Genomic DNA, 26,137 nt, shown 5'->3' with positions numbered 1-26,137 from the left:
ATCACCAATAATTAACCGGTAAATTCATCAGAGTTGAAAGATTTAACATCACTGTTTCAGCTACTCTGCTTTCAATTTACTAAGAATTTTCAACTGCCACTTATGGATAAGACATCCTGGATTCACAAGTATAAGTATTGAGCAGTGACCAGTTAGAACTTGTTCTGTCACCAATTTCTCCTGGCATATTCTATCAAGCTTTTAAGATGTGTGATGGTGTTTTTTTTAACTACTTAATAGTTTCTGGAACCAAGACTAAGAAATAGCTAATGCAATTACATTTCATATACTTACCCTCTTAAAACCATGACAAACTCTTCTGGTGGCCTTCCCTGACAATCAGGATGGAAATTTGCTGCAAGGGCTTTGTGGTCTTATTCCTTTTGCTGTGGCAACATCAACATTCAACCAGCCACTTGCCAGAAAGCTAAACAAAGTCAGTAGTGTTTCTCTCATTCAACCATCTCACCACAACTCCAGCAAGTGACAAGGATAGCACAAGAGAAAGCTGGACTACCCACCCTGCTTAGCCATCCCACATAACCACATACTGATTCTTGGGGAAGATGAGGCTCCTGAAAAGATAGGTAAAAGCTGACTTTATCATCCACACCCCAGTAACCAAGTATGGTTTAACCCATATTCCAAAGTGACACAAAATGCAGAATGAAAGACAAGAAACCACATTATCAGTGGACTTAACTTTTATTGAGGGGAAAAAAAAGGTTTACATGTAGCTGTAGGTTTTTCCATCCATACTTCCAAAAGTTCAAAAAGGACTGGAAACAAAACTTGCTCCATCATTATTTCAATACCAAAAAGTTTGTGACTTTTTCTTTCATGAACAGCAAATTATATAACTAATTGCTATGTTCAATAAATATTTTTTCTTCTGCACCAATTAAGGGGAAATACTCAGCCAAGTACCACAGAGACCCCAGGAATTAAACAATTTTAATTTCAACTGTTATCCACTGTGTAGCAATCCAGAAACTTTTTCTATAAAACACACAGCCTTAATTTTGAGTGTACAAGGATCTATTCTCCCAGTCAAATACCAAATTCTGATCTAGCTCAAATAGTCTACTCTCAAAGCAATTACATGACACATTAAAAAAAACAAAACCAACCAAAAAACCCCCCAAAAACAAAAAAAACCCCAATCCTCTGGTTCATGACTATCTAAGCAAATTTATCATTACAGAAAAGGCTCAAAGTCATTACTTGTTTATCAAAGTAATAGGTAAACATTTTAACAGAAAGATTAACAAGTTACTTGGAAATGCAGGTTTATGTTAAAGTATCCGAGTGTGTATACTACATATGACATGCAAGCTTTAAAAATATCAACGCTCTCTTCTGATTAGTCAGGAGTCCAACTGTTGTAAAAACGAAATAGGAATGACTTCCAAAATGTATCAGCACTTTGGGTTTCTCTATTTCATTTTACTCAAGATGTTTTACTACACAAAAACTACAACAATTACAATATTTAAGAGTATTACAATAAGAAGGGATGGAAAATAGGAATACTTCAACTGAAAATATGTATATTCTAAATGAACCAAAGACTTGTGAAAGAGCCGGAAGGAGAACAAGAAAGGGAAGATGGAAGGGAAAGCAGTAGGGATGCTAAAGATCTGAACTTTGTATTTAAAAATCAAGTCCTCAACTGTAACTCTTCTAATCTTCAGTAGCGCCCTGGAAAAAACAAAAGATGACACAATTACTAATTACACAATCATAAACTAACTGTACACATTATTTCAGCTTAACTGTGCCCAGCTTTTTTTGCTTTCACATTCAGAATTCCCACTGATCAATTCATATAACAATGTTTATGTCAGCCAGACTGTTTATTCACTTGTATTTACTTACTTGGACTATAGGAACGGGATCTTGATCGCGATCGGTATCGACTATAATAAGGCGATGGTGATCGTCTCCTTTAAAGGAAATTAAAAAAGAAACCGAACAACTTCCATTATGAAAGAACCCTTATTCACATCACTTCTACAGAACAGAACCACTTCCTTAGCACTGAAAGACTTGGCCTGCATGAATGATTTCTGCTTTATTTGGCTGTGGCTTACGGTTATTTAACAAATGCTTTCATATTTCTCTATTTGATGTATTTAAACTCTAAGATATTCCCAGACAAAGAATTTAATAAACTCTCACTAGCCTTACATGAAATGCTTTTCCAGATGCCTACAATTCTTGCTGAACAACATTCTCTGAAACCAGATAACTTTCTAAACAGCAAGATGGTTATGAAATGTCAAGCATTAAAAATCCCATCTACAAATAATCCCTTTTTAAACAGCAGTGTGTATCAGCTGTCCCTGGTTCTATATACAGCATAGAAAAATGAGTTCCCTTTTTATCTGTCCACTTGATTCCTGGGGTACATGCTCTACACCTCCTTCACGTAGCAAAATTAACCCCCTGCCCAACAGAAAAACCAAATTCCATAAACACTGAAGATTCTGACTACTTTAATCCCACAAAACATATGTGAATGAGGCTCTAACACATAACAGGCGTGAATGCAGAATATTACTATAAACTGAATAATGTGTTTTGTCATCCAACTTTTCAACAAATCACCAAACCCACTGTTAAAGAAATAAAATAAAGATTAGGTACCTGTATCTGTAGTCATATTCTTCATATCTGTCATATCCTCTGTCATATCCCCTGTCATAATATGAGTCCCGGCGACGACCTGCTCCACCGCCACCACCTCCTCCACTGCTATTAGGGGAAAAGATAAAACAAAAACAAAAACCCCTTTATATATCTAGTCTTCACCTTGATTTAAATTATTAGATAAATTATTACAAATTATTTAAAATATTTTTAAAGTGGTCGGGCAGTAAATCAGACACTGGAAGACTATACCACAAAAATATACAAACAAAATATTTAAATAAAAACACCTGCAAAAACTCCCAGAAAAACAACGGATCTGACTAATTCCCATCAAAATCAAAGGCAAATGGCCACCTTAGTATTTCAGCAGGCTAAGGATACATCAATTGATGATGCTAGATATTATTTTTTAATAACAGGTCCTTCAATATTTTTATAAATAAAGATACAATAAACTACAGTAGTATTTAAGAGTGTATGTGAACCACAGTACTGCATTCTTTATATTAGTAATTTCTTCAACCAGAATCCAGCATTCAGTTTAATCCTATTGAACTTACTGTGTTGGCCTGCCCATGTAGATGCCTGGGGTGGGTGTATGTGCTCTCTTGGTGATTGAGTAATCCACTCGAATCCTCCTGCCATCCAGCTCCATTCCATTTGCATGCTCCATTGCCTGCAGGAGAGACAAGGAACAGGGATGTGAAATCTGCAACCTACTGGTAACTATGGAAGGCAATGTAGAAACACATTATTTTCCAGCAAAATACAAGCCCAGAACCTGTCTTGTTTAGACTGGTTACTAGTGCCCCACTGTGGCGACTGGCTCATCTCTTGTCCCCATGCCTGTCTGCTGACGGTTACAGGACTGCACTGGGGTGCCGAACTCATGCGACTCTCAATCCCTTCTTAAGGGAGCACAGGCTAACCACTAACACAGCCACTCTCCCTAGACTTTATCTTCTACCCATCTGAAAGGTAAATTCAAAGTCAAAACAGCATTTTTCTGAAAACTGCATCTTTCCTACCGCCGTCTCTGACCCAGAGGGGACGGGCGGATTCAAAAGCTGTGCAAAACAGTGGCTTCCTGTAGGGTGCATATGGCCGGATTACTGCTCGTCGGCTGCCATTTCATGCTCTCCCAGCCTCCTGCCATCTCCCTTACAAGGACCTACTTCAGCAGAGCTTAGTAAAATGGCGGGTTCAGCCTACATGGATACCTAATTACAACCTTCCTCCCCACTCCCTCTCACAATAGCAGCTCGCTTAAGTGATACACACAAGGGTCTGCGCTCAGACGCCGGTGCCCTCAGAACCGCCCGCAGCCCCTGCACACACTCGCTGGGTGTTCCAGCCCCAGCTTCTTCACTCTGAGAATCAATACAATGGCCTTTCACAAACTCAAACCATCAAAGGAAGTTTTTCAAAGGAGCACAGCATACTTTTGAGAATTTTATTCAGGCAAAAGTAACCTAAAAACACAAACCCCAACAAACAACAAATCCACAACAGTTAATTTTAACAGCTAATGATGACTTGAAAGGATTTTTAAAATTCTGCTTTTTGAATTTTAATAGATTTTGTTAGTTTCTACAGGATCTCTGAAATACCAGTACACACCTCTTACTTCTCAACACTAAGCACAGCACTTAGTCCAATACACATGATTTTAGTTTTTCATGTGTGGAGAAGACACACTGTTACAATCTTGAGTAAAGAACATAACCACTTCGCAATTTTTTTATCTGAAAAAACAACGACCAACCTCAAAACATGAAGCTGCCTCTTTAGCACAGAATTTTTTTTTTGTTGGATACTTAAACATTTATTCAAAAATCTCAACTCTCACAAGAGCCTTACTGAACTTACATACATGCCATAAAGGAGATAGAGAAACCTGACATCAACATATTTTAACTGCTGTGCCCAAACTGGAAGTGACTGATGATCACTAATGCATTTATCAAGATTGAATTTGTATTTTAATAATGCTGTTTGTGTCCATACTATATCGCCATCTAGTGATTTGTGTTCCTGTACAAAACTAACTACATTTAGCCAACTGCAAGGCATAGCAAAGAGCATTCCAAGTCCTTCAACATACACTAAGGTATATTTTGTGGCTAAAACACACTCCTCATCTTTAGCTTTCTAGCCTGAACACCTTTTTTTTTCCCATAAGGACGACGTAAATTAAAATAAATCTGTGCATGCATCCTAGAAAAGTATGTGTGCACAAACCTAACAATGAAGGCTGCAAATGTCTGGCTGAAAAATTACCTTTATGATGAAAAGCATCTTTCTGGAAATGCAGCAAGTTAACTTTTAAGAAATTTTCTGCTGCATGGCATTTTTAAGTCCAGTCAACAACTTGCAGAATAGTAAGCTTAGCTGACAAGAAGCCACCCCAAATCTAGAACATCTGGCATGTCTTTTTTAGTTAAGCCAACAAACACCTCTTCAAGAGGAAGAGTTCTCTGACAGGGGGAGCAGTACAGAGAAGAGCAACATACCAGCAAGAGAAATGAAGAATTAAATTTGAGAGTTGCCTGTTTGTTTTAGAAATACCAGGAAATATGTTACATTTCAGTGGATAAAGATTAGTTCACGGTTACCAGACTGCACAGAACTCCTGACACCCTGGTCATAATGTCTAATGTCCTAACAAATATTAAAACATTAATTTTCTTACGGTTCAGCAGCTGTCAGAAATAACTGCCAACTAAAAAAATTTAAAATAAAGAAAATCTTTAAAAGATAGACAAAAACAATAAAGCCTCTTAAAAGTCTGACAGCATCCCTAAATACAGGAAAGCCAAAACCTACAACAATTAATAGTATGGATCACTCACACTCAGTAATTAGCAACTGGAAATTCCTTCTAAAGGGGTTCCCAGATTCTCTGCACCACTCTCAATGTGCACACCTCAGCTCTTTGAAGTAAAGTACTTAAGCTGACATTATAAGGTAAGAACTGCTGCAAGATGACCAAAAGACCTCTCCGAAAAACTGTGCTCATGTAACTGATACAACAGCATTTATTTTGTATGAAGGCTGTAAAAATATATTAGTGATCCTAATCACTGGCATTTCTGTGCTTTATTGAAAGTTAAAGGAGTTTACAAGAAAATTTTGGATATTACAGTCTTCTTGTATGTCATATTCAAAACAAATTTCAGTTTCCTTTTCTTGCTGGTTTTGGGTGTGCATGACTGCTGTGTTAAGACTATTTGAGTGTCAAAGAGAAAAAACTGCATATTCTTTCTAACAATGCTGAAGACATTCTCAAATACTGTTTAAGATGACAAAATGAAACTTTTAAAAGAAAAACCCAAATATTATTTGATTTTTAAGACACACAATGCCCTCTTAGGAGTCTGTCACCAATCTATTTTTATTACAACCTGGATTCTTCTCCAAATATCTGAATGTTAAAAGACTTGTATGGTTTTTGCAAGAGGGCAGTAAGCAAGAAAACAGCATTCCTATAAACATGTATTAATTCCGGTAGCAAATTCTATGGAAAACTTGGTTTTTGTAGGCTAGAATACACATCTATATGTCTGCAGTCAGAAAATAAAACTAGGACTGGGAATGGCATAGGTTCAATCTTGGATTACATTTTTAAAGTTTTACAGTTTTAAACCTTCAGCAGACTATCCATAACAAGAGAACTGATTATCTGTAAGATGGTGGTTTGACAAAATGAGCAGTTCCTGAACTACAGTAGCATCTCCAGTGGCTCAAAGACAGAAAGCATTAAATTTAACAAAGATTTCAATGTAATTTGATATTTAATAAAGTATGTGATGTTTTCTACATGTATGACCAGTTAAGGTAGAGTAAAACAAGTTTGGAAACACAACTTTTAATAAAATGCACAAACTTACAGGGGTGGCTGGTATTAGTTAAGCAATCAATAACCCACTAAAAAAATTAAATACTTTCAGTCTGGGTAACTATTTCAATAACTTGACATCACTACAAAGTTAGCAAAATACAGACTGAGTACACTTACGTAGTCAAACATGAGCAGCTTATATTGTGACTTATTTTGAAAATGTGTTTTCACAATTTAAAAATAACACAAGGTACTGCCTTTTATTTTGTTCCCCTCACTGTAGCTTTGGGGGTTTGTTTTTTTTACCAGAAGTTCTTCTCTATTGCATTTAATGCCACTGATAAAAACATCACCTCTACTCTATCACAGGTACAGCAAGGGATGAAAGACACAATGGATTAGATTCCTCCCTCCAGTGTATCGATTAGCCATTCAGTTCTGGATTTACTCAGAACAACTGAAAGAAAATTCTAAAAAAAAAAAAAAAAAAAAAATCTGATGGAATTAATGGAATTAATAAATAAATTAAGAAACTCATCTTTTTACATCTGCTGTAGTCTGTCAAGTTCAATTCAAGTGTCCATTTCACTTTTGAACAATACTCCCATTTCCATTCTCTAGTTTGAGATTTCAACTTTTAAACATATACAATTATGAGATTAAAAACACTGACAGATTTAATGTATTACCTTTAAAGCATATTTTAGAGCTTCAGAGTCAATACAGGATTTTAGAGAATATGAGGAACTGGATGTTCCTTTAAGGATCAGTAATTTCATGGTGTTTCAGAGTCTCCAGAAGTAACTTGTAATTCTGAACATTTAAGACCTTCTAGTACTCTTTCCTGTTAGGGTTGTTTTTGAGCAATACTTAAACCACTTTTTCAACAAGCCATGGGAGTTTTGTTCAGTAACATTGGTTCTAAGCTCGTCTGCTTGTACCACAGATTATATGTTTTTCAAATTGAACTGATGAACTACATAATTATTCTGGTCTTTGGCAACTGAATGATGTTAATGGTTTGTGCTGATTATTAATGAACAGTACATCAGAAAATGGTTCTGGAAAGATGGTAAAAACTTTTTGAAGAACATTTAACTAACATTAGAAAATTCCGTATTGCCAACAGCTGCTGTAGCTGCTGCTTCTTAGATGCGTTCCTCCTACAGACAGAACATTCACAGTAGCCTCAGTTTAAACAACTAACACTTCGCAGTCTGAGCTACTGAAAAGCTGATTTAGCAGCGTATGAAATCCCTGATAACTGTTTTAAGTTAACAGAACAGCCCTAGAACAGCCAGCACTTTTCACTCGTGATTTTCTCAACTTACTGTTAAGTAAGACCCTGACACAATCAATTCCTCCCCCATCAACTAATTTTTTTCTCATCTGAGTACATAGAAGTTTGTGATCCTCTAAAACACAGGAAGAAAATCCTTATGTGATGGGCAGATGAATATCCTCTATAATTTAGTGAGAATATTGCAAAATAACATTACAACACTGGCTCCATGCCAGCGTTGCCAATACTGCAAACTCCGTAAGAGTGTGAGAAACAAGTCTTGAACTGATGTTTACAGATAATGCCCTTTGCATGTGGCCCACATAGTTCTGCCTTGGAAAAGGGTGGCAAAGACAAGACACTGCACCACCCAAGGCAAAAAAAAACATAGCAAGTATTTTTTTAAAAAACAACAACTTTTTGAAATAAAACAACTTCACAAAAAATGAAACCCACTATACCCATTCTAAAAACAGGTACATAATGACAGAAGCTTTTCAAACAGGCTTTGAACAAGGTGACAGACAAGAACATCGACATACCAAAACCTCATGTTTCTAGATAATGATTAGACATTCATCAGTTTTTTCCTAAGACATCATCAGTCCTTGATATTTACTGTTATCACACTTCGAACTCAAGACAGTGTCCATGAATATCTTCAATATGGATCTAAACCTAAGAATCCAGTCGAGTGTTATTTTGCACACACTATACCACTGCAATAAAAGACATCTGATGGAAAAGGAACCTTCTGTCTGATCATAAAGTTTCATCTTAACCTCAGCAGAGTTTCAAACAGAATAGAACATATTCTACAAGTAATCTCCTGGATTGGACACATGCTTTGAAAACTTCCTCAGCCCTGTTACAGTGGAATGTCTGAAGCTACTGTGATGCTTTTGACAGCTTCTCTGTGTAGCAATCAAAAGCTAAGCTTGTGTTCCTCTTTATAACCAAGATGCTCATGAACAGCTAACAACAAGGCTGCTATGGTGTCAAAATCTGAGATTCTGAAATTTTAAAACAGTCGAAGTAAAAATAAACTTTAAATCTGCCCAGTCAGTGTTTTTAGGACACTGAGAAGTATCGTATCAGCCTGAAGAAATTCTATTTTACATTGTCTTTGGAGTTCCAATACATAGAGAGCTAGCTGACAATTCAAAATGTCTTTACCAACTTATGGACACTGTACAACTTGGTTTCATAATCATGACCCAAAGCAACATTTTAATTAGTTCAATAACTGATCCAGTTTTTAAAAGTGGTAACAGGGATGACAAAGATCCTGAGGGATTTCAGCTCAAGAGAATCCATGCACATCTGACACTGATCAATCTTCAAGTTATGAAAGTTTAAACAACTACTCACAATTAATTTGATGTAAAATTTTAGTACTACCTGTATTTCAGAGCATGTCTGCTGAGATGCTTCCCTGTGTTAGCCTTTCTGAAGGGCAATAGTGAAGATTATGGAAAATCCTCATTTTCCTGTAGAGTTCTACTCTCATTTAATCCATCTATCTTTAAAAGGGCTGGAATTTAGTTCAACAGCTCATCTCTTTATTTAGATGTTTAGGATGTTGAAGGTTTGGTTATTCTTTTTGGTTGGTTGGAGTTTTTAAAATTATTATTTTTAAAAAGGGTTACCTACTCAGAACAGAAGTAATTCAAGTACCATTGCTTTAATGCAAACTCAGCTTTTCAGAGAGTTTCAGCTTCCAAATAGAGAACAAAAAGCATACTCAACTTTCCAGACTCTCTTCCAAACATTGCTTCATTTCCTTCATTCTTCTCCTAAAAGGCCTGTCACAAAATTTCACACCTACAGCTAAATATCTATCTATACCTACATTTGTATGTATGTATGTACCTACATTTATGTATCTCCCCTTTTCAACACCAGTTGCCATTTACTGCAATTTTCAAATCTGTTCTCAAGGCCCAACAAATAAGTCAAATAAACAAGTTTTCCTTCTGTCCTTCTTGCCAAAGTATTTCAGTTATTTAAGTTCCAGGTGTTGGGAGGGTTTGCATCCTTTCCCCACCTTCAGACAGCAGCCCATTGGAGAAAAGAAAAATGGGTTTAAATACATTCCAAATTATTTCAGTTCCTGCTTCAGGCCCTAATCTTGACCTCCGTATTTCTGAATGCAAGTAACATCCCTTTTTGTTTTCCTTCACATTCCAGTTTCACAGCATCTGCCAAAACAGCTTTATACTAAACAAATTACTTCATGCTATTTACATGTAACATTTTAAGAAATGCATGGTCTCACGCATGACCATTGCCTGTGGCAACCAGGAAAAAAACTTACTTCTAAAGACATATGAAGCTGTAAGACAGACAAAACTTGTATATGACCGTGCCAAGGAATACTGTGCAAATATTTTGGATGTGAAGTGTTTTACAAAACAGACACTTTTTCAAAAACCCAACAAATTCAGAGTGAACAGAAATACAAGGCTAGAAGTTAGAAGAGAGCAGGTCCTTAAAGACAGATGGATATACAGCTATGCACCCCATGAACCTCTTTACCAACCTGTTCAACTGAGACTTCAAGAAAATATACAAGGGACACTAAAGTTTTGTGTCCTTTTACATAGCTCTATAACCTGCAACAACCACATATAAATACATACACAAAGACTACTCTTCCCATAAACTGATTCTCAGTTGGATCATACTAGAAGTCAGACAAGAAGTAGAGTTCAATCAAGTAATCCACAAAACAGGTTTTTTTCATTAAAATATCAAGTAGCATCAGAGTTCTTATTTTTCAGCTCCTGATAGGTTCCAGAGTTGTCATTCTCCCTGCCTTTAATGCTAAATGATCTTTAAAGAGAGGGGTTGTATTTGGTATCTCCTTATAAATAAACTTAACAAATGCACACAGAATCAAACAGCACATCTGCCCAAAACTATTAATTCATAAACAAGATTAAGTGTATGACTCAGTTTATCCCAAAGAAAGAGATAATCACACAGTACAGGCTTGAAGACTTTTTTTAGAGGGTGTCTTTACTTTTAATAGCAACTTAATCTACAAATTTCAGTAAATGTGGTTAAGTTCATGGTAGCATTACAGGGGTAAAAAAGTCTACTGCTTATTGTATATTGTAATGTCATGAATTGTAACACAGGCTGCTGTTCATATTCTGATTCTTTCCTTACAGATCAATTATACTAACAACTCAGTCTAGCTATTAACAGCTATCTGTTAAACAACCAGGAAAGCAATAGACCAAGGCACAACTCAAGACAAACCCCACTGATTTTCAAACGTACAATGACATGCCTAAAAGGAGAAAATGCAAAGGGAATCTCCAGAATTTTGATCCAGAAAATGTAAGATTTTCATTTCCAAAATATTTCAAAAATACTTTAGATATAGAAGCCTCAATGATTTATTTGCATTTTGAAGTAACAGACTAAAACTGAAGTCCAGTGCTCACCGGTGATTTAATACAGACAGCTTATGCTCAAAATCTGCCCACGCATCTGAACACTGGACTCAAATGCTTCATTTGTTTAGAAGTGCCACACGACTTGAACAAAGCATTTTAAATTAATCTCAGTGTGAGAATCTCCTAGAGAATACACACTCAAAAATTTGTTTTCTTTTTACAGACAATTAATGAAGATAATGCATAAAGAGCACACCTGAAAAAAGTAGCAAAGCATGCATTTACCTCCTTAGAATCATCAATTCTCTCAAAATAAACAAAAGCAAATCCTCTTGATCGTCCAGTCCGTTGATCATAAACCACATTGACACCAGTCAAAGGTCCATAACGGGAGAAGACCTCACGTAAATCTCTCTCAGTAGTGTACAAACTGAGACCAAACACTCCAAGACAGGTATTAGGATCTGGATTAGCCTGGTAACACAAATATTCAACTCCAATTAATTTTATTTTTAAAAAAATAAAATTAAATATTCTTATATCAAAAATCATCAATTATAAAAAAATAATCTGAAGAAAACTGAACAGGTTAATAACAGCTTAACACTTCAACAGTTATCACTCTAATTATAAGATAATTTCAAAAAAAGCAACTACTTTCAATGGTTTTAATTTTATAAAAAAGACCAAGACAGATTTCTCATGTTGGTAAAAAACTCAGTGGATAAAATTTAAGCATTCTGATCCACAGAAAAGCTACAGAACAAGAGGAACCCATGTTATTAGTATTTCATACTGAAATTACCAAGAAGGGGCACAACAAGGACACCACATAGAAATCTGTGCTGAGAACAGGTCTGCCAGCCTTAACTCCCACCTTCAGCCCTTCTGCATCATAGGCACTATAGAGCAAACACTGCCTCCAGCTGCCCACACTACACGTGAGCACTTGAGCTTCTAAGCACAGACAACTGAACTATTATCCAGTTTCTACTGATACTTCCTCCACCTCAGCATTTCCTATCCAACTACAGTGAAAGTCAATATTTACATTTGTAAGTTAATCTTTCCACTCGTCAACTGGATAAAAGGCACCTGCTTCTTTCATCTAGAGAGCAACATATGTTTAAGGCCAGTACTGTAAAACTGTAATTCAAAAGCATGCATATTTCTTTAGCACAAAACTCTTGACTCTCTAACATTATGTGGGATACTTCATAGGTTTCACTTCAACTAGACAAAGTCAAATATGTAGTAGTACTAGGTACAAGTTCTCTTTTAGGATCAAAATTTCTCTACATGCCAGAGAATTCATAACTAATGCCAAATCCTCTGTAAAAATTATTTTGATCGATCAACATGTTTTTCAGTTCTGTGTCTGGTACCTGCAACACTAGAGACAGCAATTTAAAATACCAGCAACAAGCACAGAGATTTAATGTTTCTCCCAAAATAACAACTGGAAGTTGACACATCTGAAACTGAAACACAAATTTCAGCATTTAAGCATAATAATTTATGCCTCAGAGCCTGCTTTTCAGCCTTATTCAAAGATTGAAAAGGTTTAGATCTCCTGTTGTATGTTTTTTCAGCACATTTGTTCAGGACCCTATTGTGAAAAAAGATGCCCACACTATTAATATATTTGAAGTCCCTTTTTTTCCATTTGTCAAAGTTCAAACTTCTGCTTTAAGACATGAATCTTCTGCAATTCCTCACTATAGTGGAAGAGCAAAAGACCTGGCAGTTTGTAATTCAAAAGTTTTAATTATACACATCAAGATATGTATTTTTTACTCCATATTTCAATCTGATAGTTCAATGGCACTGGCAACTATGCTCATTTTATTACTGAACTTCTGTAAGTATAATGAAAACCGTCTTCTAAATAATTGTTTGGGTAAATTCCTCCACACATCCATACCTGTTGCCCTTTTTTAACATCTCTCTTACGCATAAACCGTATTAATTTTTCTGAGGCAAGAGATGTCCTGAGATCAGTCTGCAGACCTTAAGTGACAAGTGACAACTATACAACCACTGGAAGGCCAAAACTGACTGTGGAGGACTAAAGGACATTTGTATTAGGTTTTTGTACTGCCTCCCATCAACCCAGTATGCAAGCTCTCTCTACAAGAAAGGAAGTGGAAAATTGCTAGCAATTTTCCTGGTGTCATTAGGACCTTGTTATTAAGGGGATTTCAAATCTTGTCTGATTTTAGTTTCATTTTGACACTGTTAGAACTACTCCTTAGAAATACTGAAAAATTCACTGTGAAAACACTTGTAATGTTTCACAAAGTCATTTCCAAAGGCAGAAAAACATCTTCACATAGCAAAGCATCCTAGTATTTCCTAAAGTAGTAAAGTGGATTCTTCTACCTTTCCCCAGAAAGATGACTAACCCTCTTGAAGTTCAGCTATTCCTGCCTATTTTTCAAGTCACTAGATTAATATTTACTTCATCATGATTAGATGCTGGCAACAATCCATAAAAAACTACTATGTACATCTCTTCACCACAGCTTCAGCCACTGCATGCTAGCACTGCTGGAGTCTTGCCTCTTCCCCCTTTTGTCTGCTCCACATTGGTACTAACCTGCTCCTGGTGATCTGCTTCACCAAGATAGGACAGCAAAAAAACTCTGTATGCTTTTTGAAAGAATTAATAAAAAAATCTGCAGACCAAACCAGATTAAAACTAAAAGGATCAGAAATATATCACTGCCCTCAACAAGGAAAGGGAGAGCTGTGTAGCTGTGTGCAGTGACATTCATTTAGATCAGCCTGGAGTGATGTGAAACAAGAAGCTAAAGCACTGAAACAGGTTAGACAAGAAACTGGAGTGGAGGGCTATGAAGATGATTAGAAGATTGGAGCACTTCCCTTATAATGAAAGGCTCAGAGAGCTGGGCCTGTTTAAATTGGAGAATAGATGACTGAGAGGGCATCTTATCAATGCATACAAATATTTCATGGGCAGGCATCACAAAGATGGGGCCAGACTGCCCTCAGTGTTGCTAAGCAACAGGACAAGGGGCAACAGGCACAAACTGAAACATGGTACATTCCATTTAAAAGGAAAATTTCTTTGAGGTTGTCTGAGCACTGGAACACACTGACCAGAGAGGCTGCCAAGTCTCCTTTTCTAGAGGTGGTCAAAACACACCTGCATGTGATCCTGCAGAACCTGCTCTAGGTGCACCTGCTTTAGGGGGAGCTGGACTAGCTAATTTCCAAAGATCCCTTTCAAGCCCAACCATTCTGCTGTTACAAAGAAGGACACAGAGAAATATCAGAATGTCAAGATTAGTATTTTAGATTTTGATTGGTGTTAACTATACTCTCTCCTGCTCATACAGAGACACTTCTCATTTACATTTTGAAAGACTGACTGTACCTCCTTTTCACAACTGTGAATTCTTCTAGTCCACTATAAAGATTTTCATATTACCTAACAGCACAGGGCTTTACTTCAAGGTAAAGCAAATTAAATAATCAGAAGCATAAAGTCACAAGCAACTTGCAACATATTCTCTATAAGCAAATAAACATTTGGGAATTTCTTTCTATGGGTCCCTATGTCAATCTTATCAATACTGTCAGGTTGCCAGCACACACAGACAAGGTCTCATCTTTGTAAAGGGTACATGTACTTGGAACTGTAACAGAAAAAAAGAATCAGAACTGATCAACTTCTAGAGCTGATGGGAGCCCATGTCACTGTATCTGCACACACTGACTTGCAATAGAATGTTTTTCAATTAATTTCCACAACTTCCCTGTCAGTTGCAGGCCCAAGAAATAAGTGCTCAGTTGTAAGGATAGCGACTGCTCCACACATAGCCCCCACTCCCAGCCACTTCCCATATCCTCCAGTGATATAACAGCATGTCAAACTCAGCCTGCAGGTAACCTGGACTACACTGATACAAGCAGCAATTGTTTTGTCGATACTCAGCCCTTTTGAACATTACATACTCTGCTGCCAGTGTGCCTTCTCCTGTTGGACATTGGAGAATGACTACGGCTCCTTCGACGACGGTATTCTGGTGTGTACGATCTGCTTCGAGAACGTCTCCTATGGGAATGAGAATGGGATCTGGACCGCGTGTAACGTCTGTGCGAATGTCTTCTGGACCTGGATCTTCGACAAAGACAAAGCCTTTAGTCAGGTCATGCATATGGTCATACTTTACTGAACTGTAAACAGTACATTTTCTAGAGAACAAACTTTTTTTAGATGACGCCTACAATTAAAGCCATTGGGCCTCTTCTACCTTGCATATCCAAAGATTGCATGGATCTCTAATAACCTGCTTGATAGCACCATTTTTAACTCTTTGAGAGTACTTCTCACATACACTGAGGACTATACTCACGACAGTTTTCAGGAATTTCAGAGTTTAAACTTACATGAGCTTGGCTACTTATCTAACTAACAACTGTACAGTGACACAGAGACTAGATATGCCACACTGAAAGGGACTGTTTTGACTGAAAAATTGAAAAATCTGGCAGGACTTCAGTGCTTCAATATCTACAAGCAAAGACTGTCCAGGCAAGAAAATTACTCCAGACCCAAAAAACAAAACAAAACAAAAACCCAAAAAAAACCTCATACGCAAAACAGAAAATACCTGCTCTACTCCTCAAGCACTTCTTTGCAAACATCTTGCTGACAATAAGCTGTTTAAAACAGGTAATCATCTGGCTAGACATTGCAAGAAGAGAAATTGTAATATTAGCTGAACTTCGGCAAATTCAGAGCACAGCAACTCTTTCAGTTGCTCTGGTATAAAGCATATAAATAAAAAAGATGTATTACTGAACTCTCCCAAGAACTGGGAAGGAGAAACAACGTAAGACTATTCCTTTTTCCCCTCTAGTGCTACAAATGCGGTCTTCTGGTTTCTCTCTTGGTTATTAGATTTGGTAGCTCTCTCCATTTTCATCAATATGTTGGTAAAAGGGAATAAAGAAGACAGGTAGTATAAACCAGGTAATACTTATGGCACATTTAGAGAAAAAAACCCAAGACATTCTCTTCTGATCTGTGCAAGCTCCATCAGAACCAAGAGCTACAAAGCTTTATCTCCACAAATCCATACTTGGGGTAGAGAAGTACAGTGAAAGACATGTGAAGCATTGAAAAATTAATTCAAATCTCAAAACTCTCATAAATCAAGAACCTATCCACACCCAATTTAAGACATAGTTTTTGATTATATTTTTAAAGCCTCCAATGAAAGAATGTCAAGAACATTCACACATACTGTTTTTCCCGTATTTCCAACAATTAGACAGCTTACACTTCTTATCTAACCCTGATGCCTTTGCACCAGGTCTCACCTGACTTGGTTTTTTCCCCTTAAAGGAAAGGTCCACAAAAGAATTCCCCCATAAACAGTTCTGGGAGAAGGAAGCAGGAGCTCCACAGAACAGAAATGCAATTCATTCTCTCTCTTCTGGAAGAGACAAACCTACATATTTCAGTTGTGAGTTCTACATTACTACTTCTAATTATAGTATTCTCTCTATTCATACCCATTAAATAATTTCCCATCTTTGTCCACCTATATGAGCACAAACAGGCAAATTAACATATCCCTGTTAATACATTCCAAAAAGTTTATCATTTTACAACAGAGGAAAAGAAATTTCATCAACCTACTAAAATAACAGTAACATTGAGCTGACATCAATAACTTTCTGAACATACCTTGACTTTGATCTTGACCTAGAGTGCGATTCAGAATGTTTGGAAGCCCTCGACGGACTGCGAGATCCTGACCTGCTCTCTGATTTTACACGAGCAGGACTCCCAGCTGGAGATTTTGACTGGGAGCGAGACTCCTAACAAAAAAGACAGTATTAAAAATGGTATTGGTTGTGTAAATGCCTAACTCCTAACATTTAAAGTACAGTAATTCTATTATATTGATTGCTCCTGAAAAATAAATGGTTAGGCAATACCCTCCAAAACAAATTTCATTTTGCTAACCCACTGTTAATATTGTATGCTTGCCTCAAATAGGTCCCTGCTTGAACCAGATCACCAATTCGCTATTAACTAAGTAATCATGCAAATTCATCTACAACTTGATCATACAGACACTGGAACATAAACCATACATTTACTTAACCTAGGACCCATTCATTCTTCCAGATTCTTTTAATTCTACTTCACTCTTGCTTTCTACTTTTCTTCATTCTTCATTGAGTTTTTCATTTTTCATACTTCGTGTATTCTTCCCCAATTCAAACAATTCATTATAGCCTTAAAAAAATATTCAAGTGCTTCTATCTGACCAATCTTCTGTTCAATTTTTTCCCCCATTCAATTTTAATTTTCTGATCTTTAATACTTTTCATTAGCCTTCTTTTATCTTGATTTATCTTCCACATTCTTGGAAAAAACTCTTCAATTTCTTCACGAACATTAACCTTAATGGAAAAAGAACATTTAGTATATTTAAGCACGTGGGGATTATAAAACTCTGCTGGAGTTCAGATGTTATCTACCAAATTGAAAAGCCAGCAGGTAAAGTGCAAGAAACTATTTTATAAAACAACTTTTTTAAAAAATATCTTTAAAACTGTATAAGTGTCTATGTTCTAACAATAAGCTTACTGAGTTCTCAGTGTTTTACTGTATTTGCAAAGCTACCCTCCTCCCCTCTGAGATTTTTTTGGTAAGATACATAGATACACTAAAAACTAATTAGCACAAATATATTCAAGTATTAGTATCAGTGATTCCCCCCCCTAAAATAATAACTATGTGCTTCTCAGTATCGAATATCCCAAATTTTACTCCTACAGATTACTAAGACACTCAGTTCAACAGAATGGCCAAAGACTTCCACTCAAAACCTATCTATGCACATACTTACTCGCATAATACATGCACACAGGTATAAGCAACATAAATTATTATTCTTGCTAGTTTTTCTTCCTCATTGTTATCCTGTTTTCCTTATATAATCCATATAAACTAAGATGTAGAATCATATAGTTAAAGCAATCCAATAGAAGTAAAAACAGGGAAGGGTTTTTTTCTTGCATGGTAAGGCACACAAGAGAAAAACTAGGAAAACAAGCAAACAAAGAGCAGGTTAAGATATCCTCACATTTTAAGATATCCTCACATTTTATAGTGTACAGCATTTCTAGGGAGCTTAGCTATAAAAATCCCTACAGAATAGTATGCTATATACATTTGCAACTTCACAAAATACTTAATAAAAAAAATGCATAGCAAGTTCCCCTCACAAAGACATTACATTTCATGTTTATTTGCATGATTTCTCCTCCTGACTGTCCTCAAAATTTCTTCTCTTTCTTACTCTACCTATGTCCAGATTTGCATTTTATTTTGCAGTTAAAAGTCTTCATTACTTTGTGCTGGAGTTCCTTTTCAAAGGATGCTGTTCTCCTCTTTCAAGACAGTAAATTCACCAGAAATGGAACCTGAGAGGCTCCTTACGAACAACTATTAGAGCCACACTACCATTCCCTTTTACCTCGATAAAAAGGATGAAGGATTCACAGAGAACGTCACCTACTAGGATGATAGGCCTGCCGAACTTTAACAATGAAGGCCAGATTCAAAGCTTGGCTGTGAAAGGCAGACCATGTAATCGGGTCTGCCTAACATGTTATCCTTATGAAGATGGCCATGTTCTGAGCTAACTACAGGACTTCAATGAAATAAATTATGTGCATGCCTTTAAATATTACCAATTTGTTGTTTTGACATTTGAAATCCACTGTTTATAATAAAGAAACATTTATCTTATAATCACTAACACAATTTTTTTATCACCTCGCCTCTGTCTTTGTACTGTTCAATGTTTGACAGCCTCCTAAATTCTTCTCTTTATAACTCATCCCTTGCAACAATTGCCAGTTTCTCTGGGAACTATTTGTATTTCTCTCCCTAGTAAAAATCATCAGTAATAAAGAAAAACATTCAACGTGACATGAGATTTAGAAAACACCTGTAAAAAGACAAAGAATTCACCCTCCTCAGACACTCTTCCTTCATAAGGATACTGCATTGTCCATACTTTTTACATCTGAAGGATCAATTCCTGAACAAGAATTCTGGAAACTTGAACAAAGGCAACCCCCCCACCCTCCCGATCCTGCAAAATCTGGAAGTATTGGGAGATGCCAAAAATACCATGGACCAAATTGCTCCCATACAATGTTGAAGTCAGTTTAGTTCTTAGTTATTCAAGTGAAGCATCTTACAATACCACCCACAGAGCCTTTAATAATACCAGCTAAGACACCGAATCTGTATAAAGTTGACAAAAGCAAATATAATATAATTTAATATGGGTTAAGTCCTTTTGGAAATATCTGTTTAAGACCTTTAGGGGCAGTATTCACAAACATACAACTTGAAAACTGCAGTGATAGAGGGGACCATGTAAATTCTTAGAGATTTCAAACTTCCTCAACCAAGTAACTGTAGATGTGAACTGCAGCTGAAGAGAGATTACCTGATAGCAGTTGCACATTGGCATTGGCAAGCAAGTATATCTCATCTTCTGATGCAGCATAGTTCACCCAGTTACAACTCCTACAATGCTTCCTTCTAAAGGAGACTAAGGGAATCACAATAACCTGCAAAAGTTTAAGGACTTAAGGATGATGCTGAAAAAGTACCTAGTAGTATTTGTATCAGCAAGACTACAGGCAGGGATTAAGGGATTCAAGGAGATACAAGGGGAGACTTCAAAGAATTTTTCTCCTCTACTTCCCACTGTAATTAAACAATTAGCGAGCTGTATATTAGTCCACACCATAGACCAACGCAATCGTTCTTCATGAATTATTTATATCCATTCTGCAATATGTATGACAGAAGTACTCAACATTCTTAGTGTATCATCTCTAATGTAAGAAACCAGACAACTCTACTACCCCAAAGCACTAAAATACCTCAATTTTGTACCGGTCTTAAAGGAATGTATGCATTCTCAGCTGTTCTTACCACAAAAACTAAATATTGTGTGGAAGAGGAAAGACTAAAATTGCACTTTGGATCCTCAGAACTTTTTTATCTTCCTGTTTTAAAGATCCCCAGACATTTACGGGCCAGAGACTAGACTCAGCTTAAACTCAGCTCCTCATCCCACCAGCTTCCAACTAAACAGTACCTATCTTAATGCCTTGGGCTTCATTATGCAGCTGTCCAGTCACTACTTTCATCTTTACAAACTTGTAGGCAGATAATTCACTATCCCCATTTCAAACTATCTATATTTGCTGTCACTAGAGCCTGCAGGAAAAGAAACAGAGCTTTGTAATATTCTTCAGATCAAACTTCCCTTTCACAACAAATCCTGCATCTGCCAATAATACTTTTGCCAGCAAACACCTCTCCCCAAAACACCCACCCACCCACATAAAAAACATACACCCTTCCCTCCCCAAACAAATACCAAAAAAACCCAACTCAATTGTAACAGTGTGCTTCTTCAGAGTCAGATGTAGTGGTTTCCTCAAAACACACCAGGAAAGGGAACTAATGATTCACCAAGAATTGCAACTTAGATACAAAATCATAGACAAAACACAAAATCTATGGTTTCAGCTTACTGATTCTCTGGATAAAATGCACAGCTAGAAGCATTTAAAGAGAGCACCGATGAGTATTTTTTATCCTTGTTACCTTCTTTCTTCCCAGGAAGAGTTACAAACCAAAGTGATATGGAAAAGATCTCTCCTCCTCTCCCATTACTCCACAATCATACACACCCAGACAGTGAACAACTATCAACAATGTTAATGATCCATTTGAGCCAGGCATCAGTCAGTCCATGTATTTCATCCAAACTGTTTAACTGATCCAAAAGTTCCATCTAACACTTAAATTCCTTGAATTTTTTCAAAAGAAATCCTATTTTCCAATGTAATTACTATTTTAAAAGCATTTAAAACACTTTTATGCAGAGGAGAACTCAGATGTCTTGAAGAGGTATTCTTTCTATTTTCCACCCATCAAGAGAATGTATGATAAAGAACATGGAGGGGGAACCACAACAAAACAAACTGACCAACCAACCAACATTCCCATCAAACCAACCCCCTGTTTTTCAGACTGCTCTTCTGTCCTGAACTTGTCATGCCTTTACCTAACTCTCACCTTACAATTTCAGAGTATGACTGAAAGGCTATCAAAATTTAAAGTGAGATGCTAACTGAAAAATAACAATGTAAATTTAAATTAAGCTTTCTATAGCAAAGCAAGGGAAATGAAAAAATACCCAAACCATTAAAGCACACAGAAATTTCAGGTGAAATTAATTTGATCTGGGGTGAAAAAAAGGACAGGATAAATGGTCTTGCAAGACCATTTCCAAAAATCCTGTTAAAAACTTGTACCCAAACTAAAAAAAAAAACCAAACAAACAACCAAACAAAAATGAAGTCAAACTGTATTAAAAAGGGACAGAAAAATATAAGCAGTCAAAAAAGAAACATGAATTTAGCAGCAGCCCACATTTGCTGGATAAAACTGTTAAGCTACTGACATCTCACTTATGAGGACAAGATCACACTTTGGCAGCAATCTACCAACTTTCCTTGAAACTCACAAGAGAAGTTAAATCCTTTTTGCTTAATACAGTGTTCCATCCCTATACTAAAAATAAAATGAATCCCTTAATTAGCTACTCTTCTATAAATGTTACAATAGTACACATAATAAGCTGTTGTATAAAAAGTATTGCATAAATTGTTACCTTGAAGACATGGGTATTTTAAAAGCTACTAACACAAGCAAACTATGTATTCCTCAATGATTCCCCCTTATGAAAACAAAGAAAAAAAAGAAGCTTCAACAATAAACTATTTGGAATTACAAGTTAATCTTCTCACTGAAGGAAGGGTTCTGTAGTCATTCCTCTGTCACACATGGAAGACAGTAAAGAGAATTTGTGTTCAAAAGGAGCAGTCCTCCCAGCTGACAAGGTCCAGAACAACGCAGAATATATTAAGTTTGATTAAAGCAACAAAAAATAAAAATTGGACTTCCAGAAAAACTTCCACACTGGTCATTAAACACTGCAGGGTGATCACAGCACCCTCCGAGTGAGTGCAGAATCCCTGAGCATTAGCAGTCCATTGTGCTTGTGTTTGAAAAGGTGTGGGAAGCAACATTCCTTCTTTTCTGTAGAGGTGGCAGACTGCCACTGCCAGAGAGATGGAAGAGCTAAGCAAGCCCGACCCTGACACTGCTGGGGTTTTTATTGCCAAAGAAATCAATTTAAAGTTCATCAGTTAGGTAATTCCATACTTGTTTAAGTATTTTGCATCCAAACTTCATGAAGCAAATATAAGGCACTTGCACAGCTAAACTAACCCAAAACCAACTTGTGTACCTATGAAATATACATATTTCCTTCAACAAGATGGGCCTCGTGCAAAATCCATTTGAAAATCCATTTATTGAAATGTTTCATTAGATTATGCTATTTATGTCACTAAGATCCTGCATAGTGCAGGATCATTTAGAATGAAAATAACAAATATAGAGTTGTAAAATGGAATTTTGCCTTTGTTCTGATAAAAGTTTTTGCCTATTTAGACAAAACAACATATTAATACTGGTGGAAAACGACAAAACTGTTAAGATTGCAGAAATAAAATGTTACCAGAAGCTCAAAAAGAAAAAAAAAACCCGTCAAAGTATCAAGTTGAGCTACTGAAGTGCAGGTCTGTTCAGACTCCCTTTTGTCCATTGCTCTGGGAAACATCTAAAGTTGCACCACAGACTGAACACCAAACAAACAATAGCCTATAAAAATAAGAAAAAATATGAAAGGAAGTAAGTGTTTCCTGATATCTGACAGAAATAAAAGATAAAAAAGGCCTCATTTGTCTAATCTGCTCACAAAAATCTTTCAATGATGACAAAATACTTGATGTTTGCAAAACCAAGTTGCTAGATAAGAAGCACAATTTAATATATTTTTTATTCTTAATGTCTATAAACTTAGCTCTAGCATATCCACTATATTTTTAATTCTTCTGTCAATTTCTTTCCATTAAATCATCATGCTTGAGGAGGGGGCTTTCTTCTGTTCAATCAGCCACATTCTTAATAGAGAGCTTGCTTAAGTTGAAACAAAATGATACAAAAACAGAGCAGACAGATATTGATTACTCCGAGCATATTCTATTAACATTTGCTTTTAAAAAAAAGTGCAAAGCAATGAGCTGAAGAAAGAAAGGCCCTACAGTGATTTTATGCAATACTTTAGAAATTGAAGTTTCTGAAAGTGCAAGCTAAGCTATTTCATTGGGAAGTTATTTCCATAATTATTAATTTCCTGTTCAGATTAGTTAACATGATTTTAAAATCATAAATCAGAGACAAAGCACACACAGTATCTTACTGTTGATAAAATTAGCATTTTAAAAAATGATGCTCATCCTCAACTTTCGCTGAAGCGCTTTTAGGACAATAAGCATCTACACAAATATAAAAGGCCTTAAACTAAAAACTCCCTTACTCCTTTAGCATTCAGTTTTTAAAAGCACATCACACTAATTAGCACTTAAACTGAGAGGGGGTGGAAGAATTGAAAGGGTACTCAGAATTGTTGTTTGTGCCAAATTCCACAAAAACAGGTTCTTTACAAACTTTCTTCCAGATTCTGCAGTTCTTTCTCCCAGTGAAAACTTCTGCTTTACTTTCAGTGCTCCATGCCGGGATGTAGCAAACATCAGGACATTCAGTGCGTGATAGAGTCCTATCCATCTGGGAATAGCAGATTGAACACTACAGCCTCAAAATTACATGTACTTAATTTTATGTTTGTGTGCACTTTCATTTGAAAATGAAATATAAAACATTAGTCTGAAATATAATTTCTTATTTCGAAAAATTTAGTACCATCACAACAAAGCAGTATTACTGAAGATGGAAAGAAAAAAAAAAAAAAGGCTTACAAATGTTCTTCAGTAGAACTACAAAATCCTCAACTAGAAATCTATGAAGTACCTGCCATTATGCTCAGTTATGCCATATCGATTGAAAAATTTCAGTGCAGGGAGCAAAAACAAAAGTAGTTTTCCAAATGAAGACTCAACAGAGTCAGCAGTTCTTTCCAACAGGTAAATATTCCATCACAAAAAAAAAGGAACAACTGATAAGCCGAAGTCAGAGAAACTGGTACTGCAGGACTTTTCAGACTTCAGGTACTCTCAAAACATTTTACTTCTACCTTTGGCAGGCGGTAGTGTGCAGAAATACTGAAAGTACAGAGCTGTAACAGCTTTGTAACATAAACAACAGATCCATCAAAGATCCCAATACCAATGTTCTGACAATCAACCTAATTTCTTTCCTAGCAATTACCCACATGCTGAATACAGACAATAAAATAATCCTTAATATAAATCTTGACTGTAAAATGGAAGATTAACATTATCCTATAAAAAGAGAAAAAAAAACCAAAAACCAAGCATTCTCATTGCTTAAGTTTCTGAAACTTAGTTGTTTCCCCTGCAGAGATCTGTTTATTTACCCCAGTATTGCTTAGCTACGCAACCACCTTTTGTCCAAGCAATCAACACAAGAGCAGGTTTTGTTTACCTCACTCAAAGAAGCAGCAGCAGTTATTGCATAGGTAGGTAAAGAACTTGCAGCCTATGAATTTGTTTTTTAATCACCACAAAAATGGCAACAATAGTCATGTAAAATAAATTTTTGGAAGGTAATGCCATTATTTCAAGATTTTATTGCTTGTTTCCCCAGACAGTAACTACATATGTACTGCAAAGCTGCTGTCACTAGATCATCAGAGAGAGCCACCAAGAGGATGCTCAGGTGTTCCTCTAAAGAATCTCTTAAAAGCACAAACAAAAAGAAAACCTCTGCAAATTAAAAAAAAAAAAAAAAGAAAAAGTAAATTGCGATGGAGGAGCACACATTTCGTTCCTGTTTCAAGCAGCTACCAATTATTGCTTGCCTTGATCATTACTAACAAAACCCAAAACAAAAACAAAACCACAAAAACACTGAAAATGGAAGGGACCTGTCACACGTGTACATGAAAACCCGCAGCCATCAGACGGAATACACAGGCCTAACGAGGTTACAAAGCCACAGCAGCTCGTTCGAAGCCTTCAGCTGCACGATCGATGACTTTCAATGGTTTAATAACGACGGCCGGACCTCCCCAGTGGCCGGAGGAGGCCCGGCCCGCGGCAGCTCCTGAGCCGGGAGAGACCGCGCACCTCGCACAAAAGGACGCGGGGTCCCTCCTCTTTCGGGCGGGAGGAGGCCCCGGCGGCCCGGCCACGGCCGGGGAAGCGGGAACGGGCAAGACAGGGACCTCCGGGCCCGGCGGCAACAAGGCGGCTCGGGACCGCGGGAAGAAAGCAGAGCAGCGGGGAGGAACACCGGGGCTACGGCAGCGCCGTTTGCACAGGATCAGCCTGCGCTGGCTGGGCGGGGGCCGAGCCGCAGCACCGGGACCCGGCGCCCGCACCCCACCGGGCCGATGGGAGCGGGGAGCGTGAGGGAGAGACGCGGGCAGCGGAGAGGGACGCGGGCCGTCACCCACGGCCCAAGCAAGCCTCGGGCACCTGAAGGAGCCATTTTAGAGCCAAGCTGCACTGCCCCCACCCCCGCTAGGCCCGAGGACGCCAAGTGCCGCCACCCACCGCCCCCCGGTCCGATGCCCCTCTCGACACGGCCCGCACAGGGGAGGCCACTCACCCTCCCCTCGAAGTTGTTCTCCTCCACGTCGCTCATATCGGCAGAGTCCTGGCCACGGGGCTGGGGCGAACGGGGGACGCTAGTCCCGATTAGCAGCAGCAACACCCACGGCCACTGTTATCGCCGCCGTTACCGCTATTGCCGCTATTACCGGCACCACCACCGCCACCTCCCGCCCGCGCCTCCCGCACCGCCGCAAAATGGCG

General features: G+C 37.4%; 1 protein-coding gene across 3 annotated transcripts; it reads right to left on the bottom strand.

Moving 5' to 3' along the window:
• Positions 1-686: 686 nt before the first annotated feature.
• Positions 687-26,137, bottom strand: TRA2A (transformer 2 alpha homolog). 3 transcript variants are annotated; one of them, XM_088052545.1, is made up of 8 exons: positions 25,932-26,137; positions 16,908-17,041; positions 15,167-15,326; positions 11,471-11,659; positions 3,216-3,331; positions 2,650-2,757; positions 1,879-1,946; positions 687-1,701 (listed from the first exon to the last, which is right to left on the bottom strand). In XM_088052545.1, exons 1-8 carry the CDS (start codon positions 25,965-25,967, stop codon positions 1,691-1,693), a joined length of 822 nt encoding a protein of 273 aa, XP_087908671.1. In that variant the 5' UTR covers positions 25,968-26,137; the 3' UTR covers positions 687-1,690. The 3 variants fall into 3 exon arrangements, with proteins under 3 accessions (XP_087908671.1, XP_014104120.1, XP_005518936.1); XM_014248645.2 differs by having other exon boundaries at positions 15,167-15,332; positions 25,932-26,135; XM_005518879.3 differs by having other exon boundaries at positions 2,650-2,754; positions 15,167-15,332; positions 25,932-26,135.

The sequence above is a fragment of the Pseudopodoces humilis genome, chromosome 1 (genome assembly GCF_049639895.1).
Source record: "Pseudopodoces humilis isolate 2021_Gansu_Grassland_sample_001 chromosome 1, ASM4963989v1, whole genome shotgun sequence".
NCBI lineage: Eukaryota > Metazoa > Chordata > Aves > Passeriformes > Paridae > Pseudopodoces > Pseudopodoces humilis.
Note: the sequence above shows the minus strand (reverse complement) of the source record. Positions and strands in the feature narration are given on the sequence as shown.

Coding starts and splice junctions, on each gene's coding strand:
- TRA2A (XM_014248645.2), bottom strand. CDS start 25,967: ATGAGCGACGTGGAGGAGAACAACTTCGAGGGGAGG. Junction 11,660..15,166: donor GAAGGCACACTGGCAGCAGA/GTATGTAATGTT, acceptor TTGTGTTACCAG/GCTAATCCAGATCCTAATAC. Junction 2,758..3,215: donor TACATGGGCAGGCCAACACA/GTAAGTTCAATA, acceptor TTCCCCTAATAG/CAGTGGAGGAGGTGGTGGCG.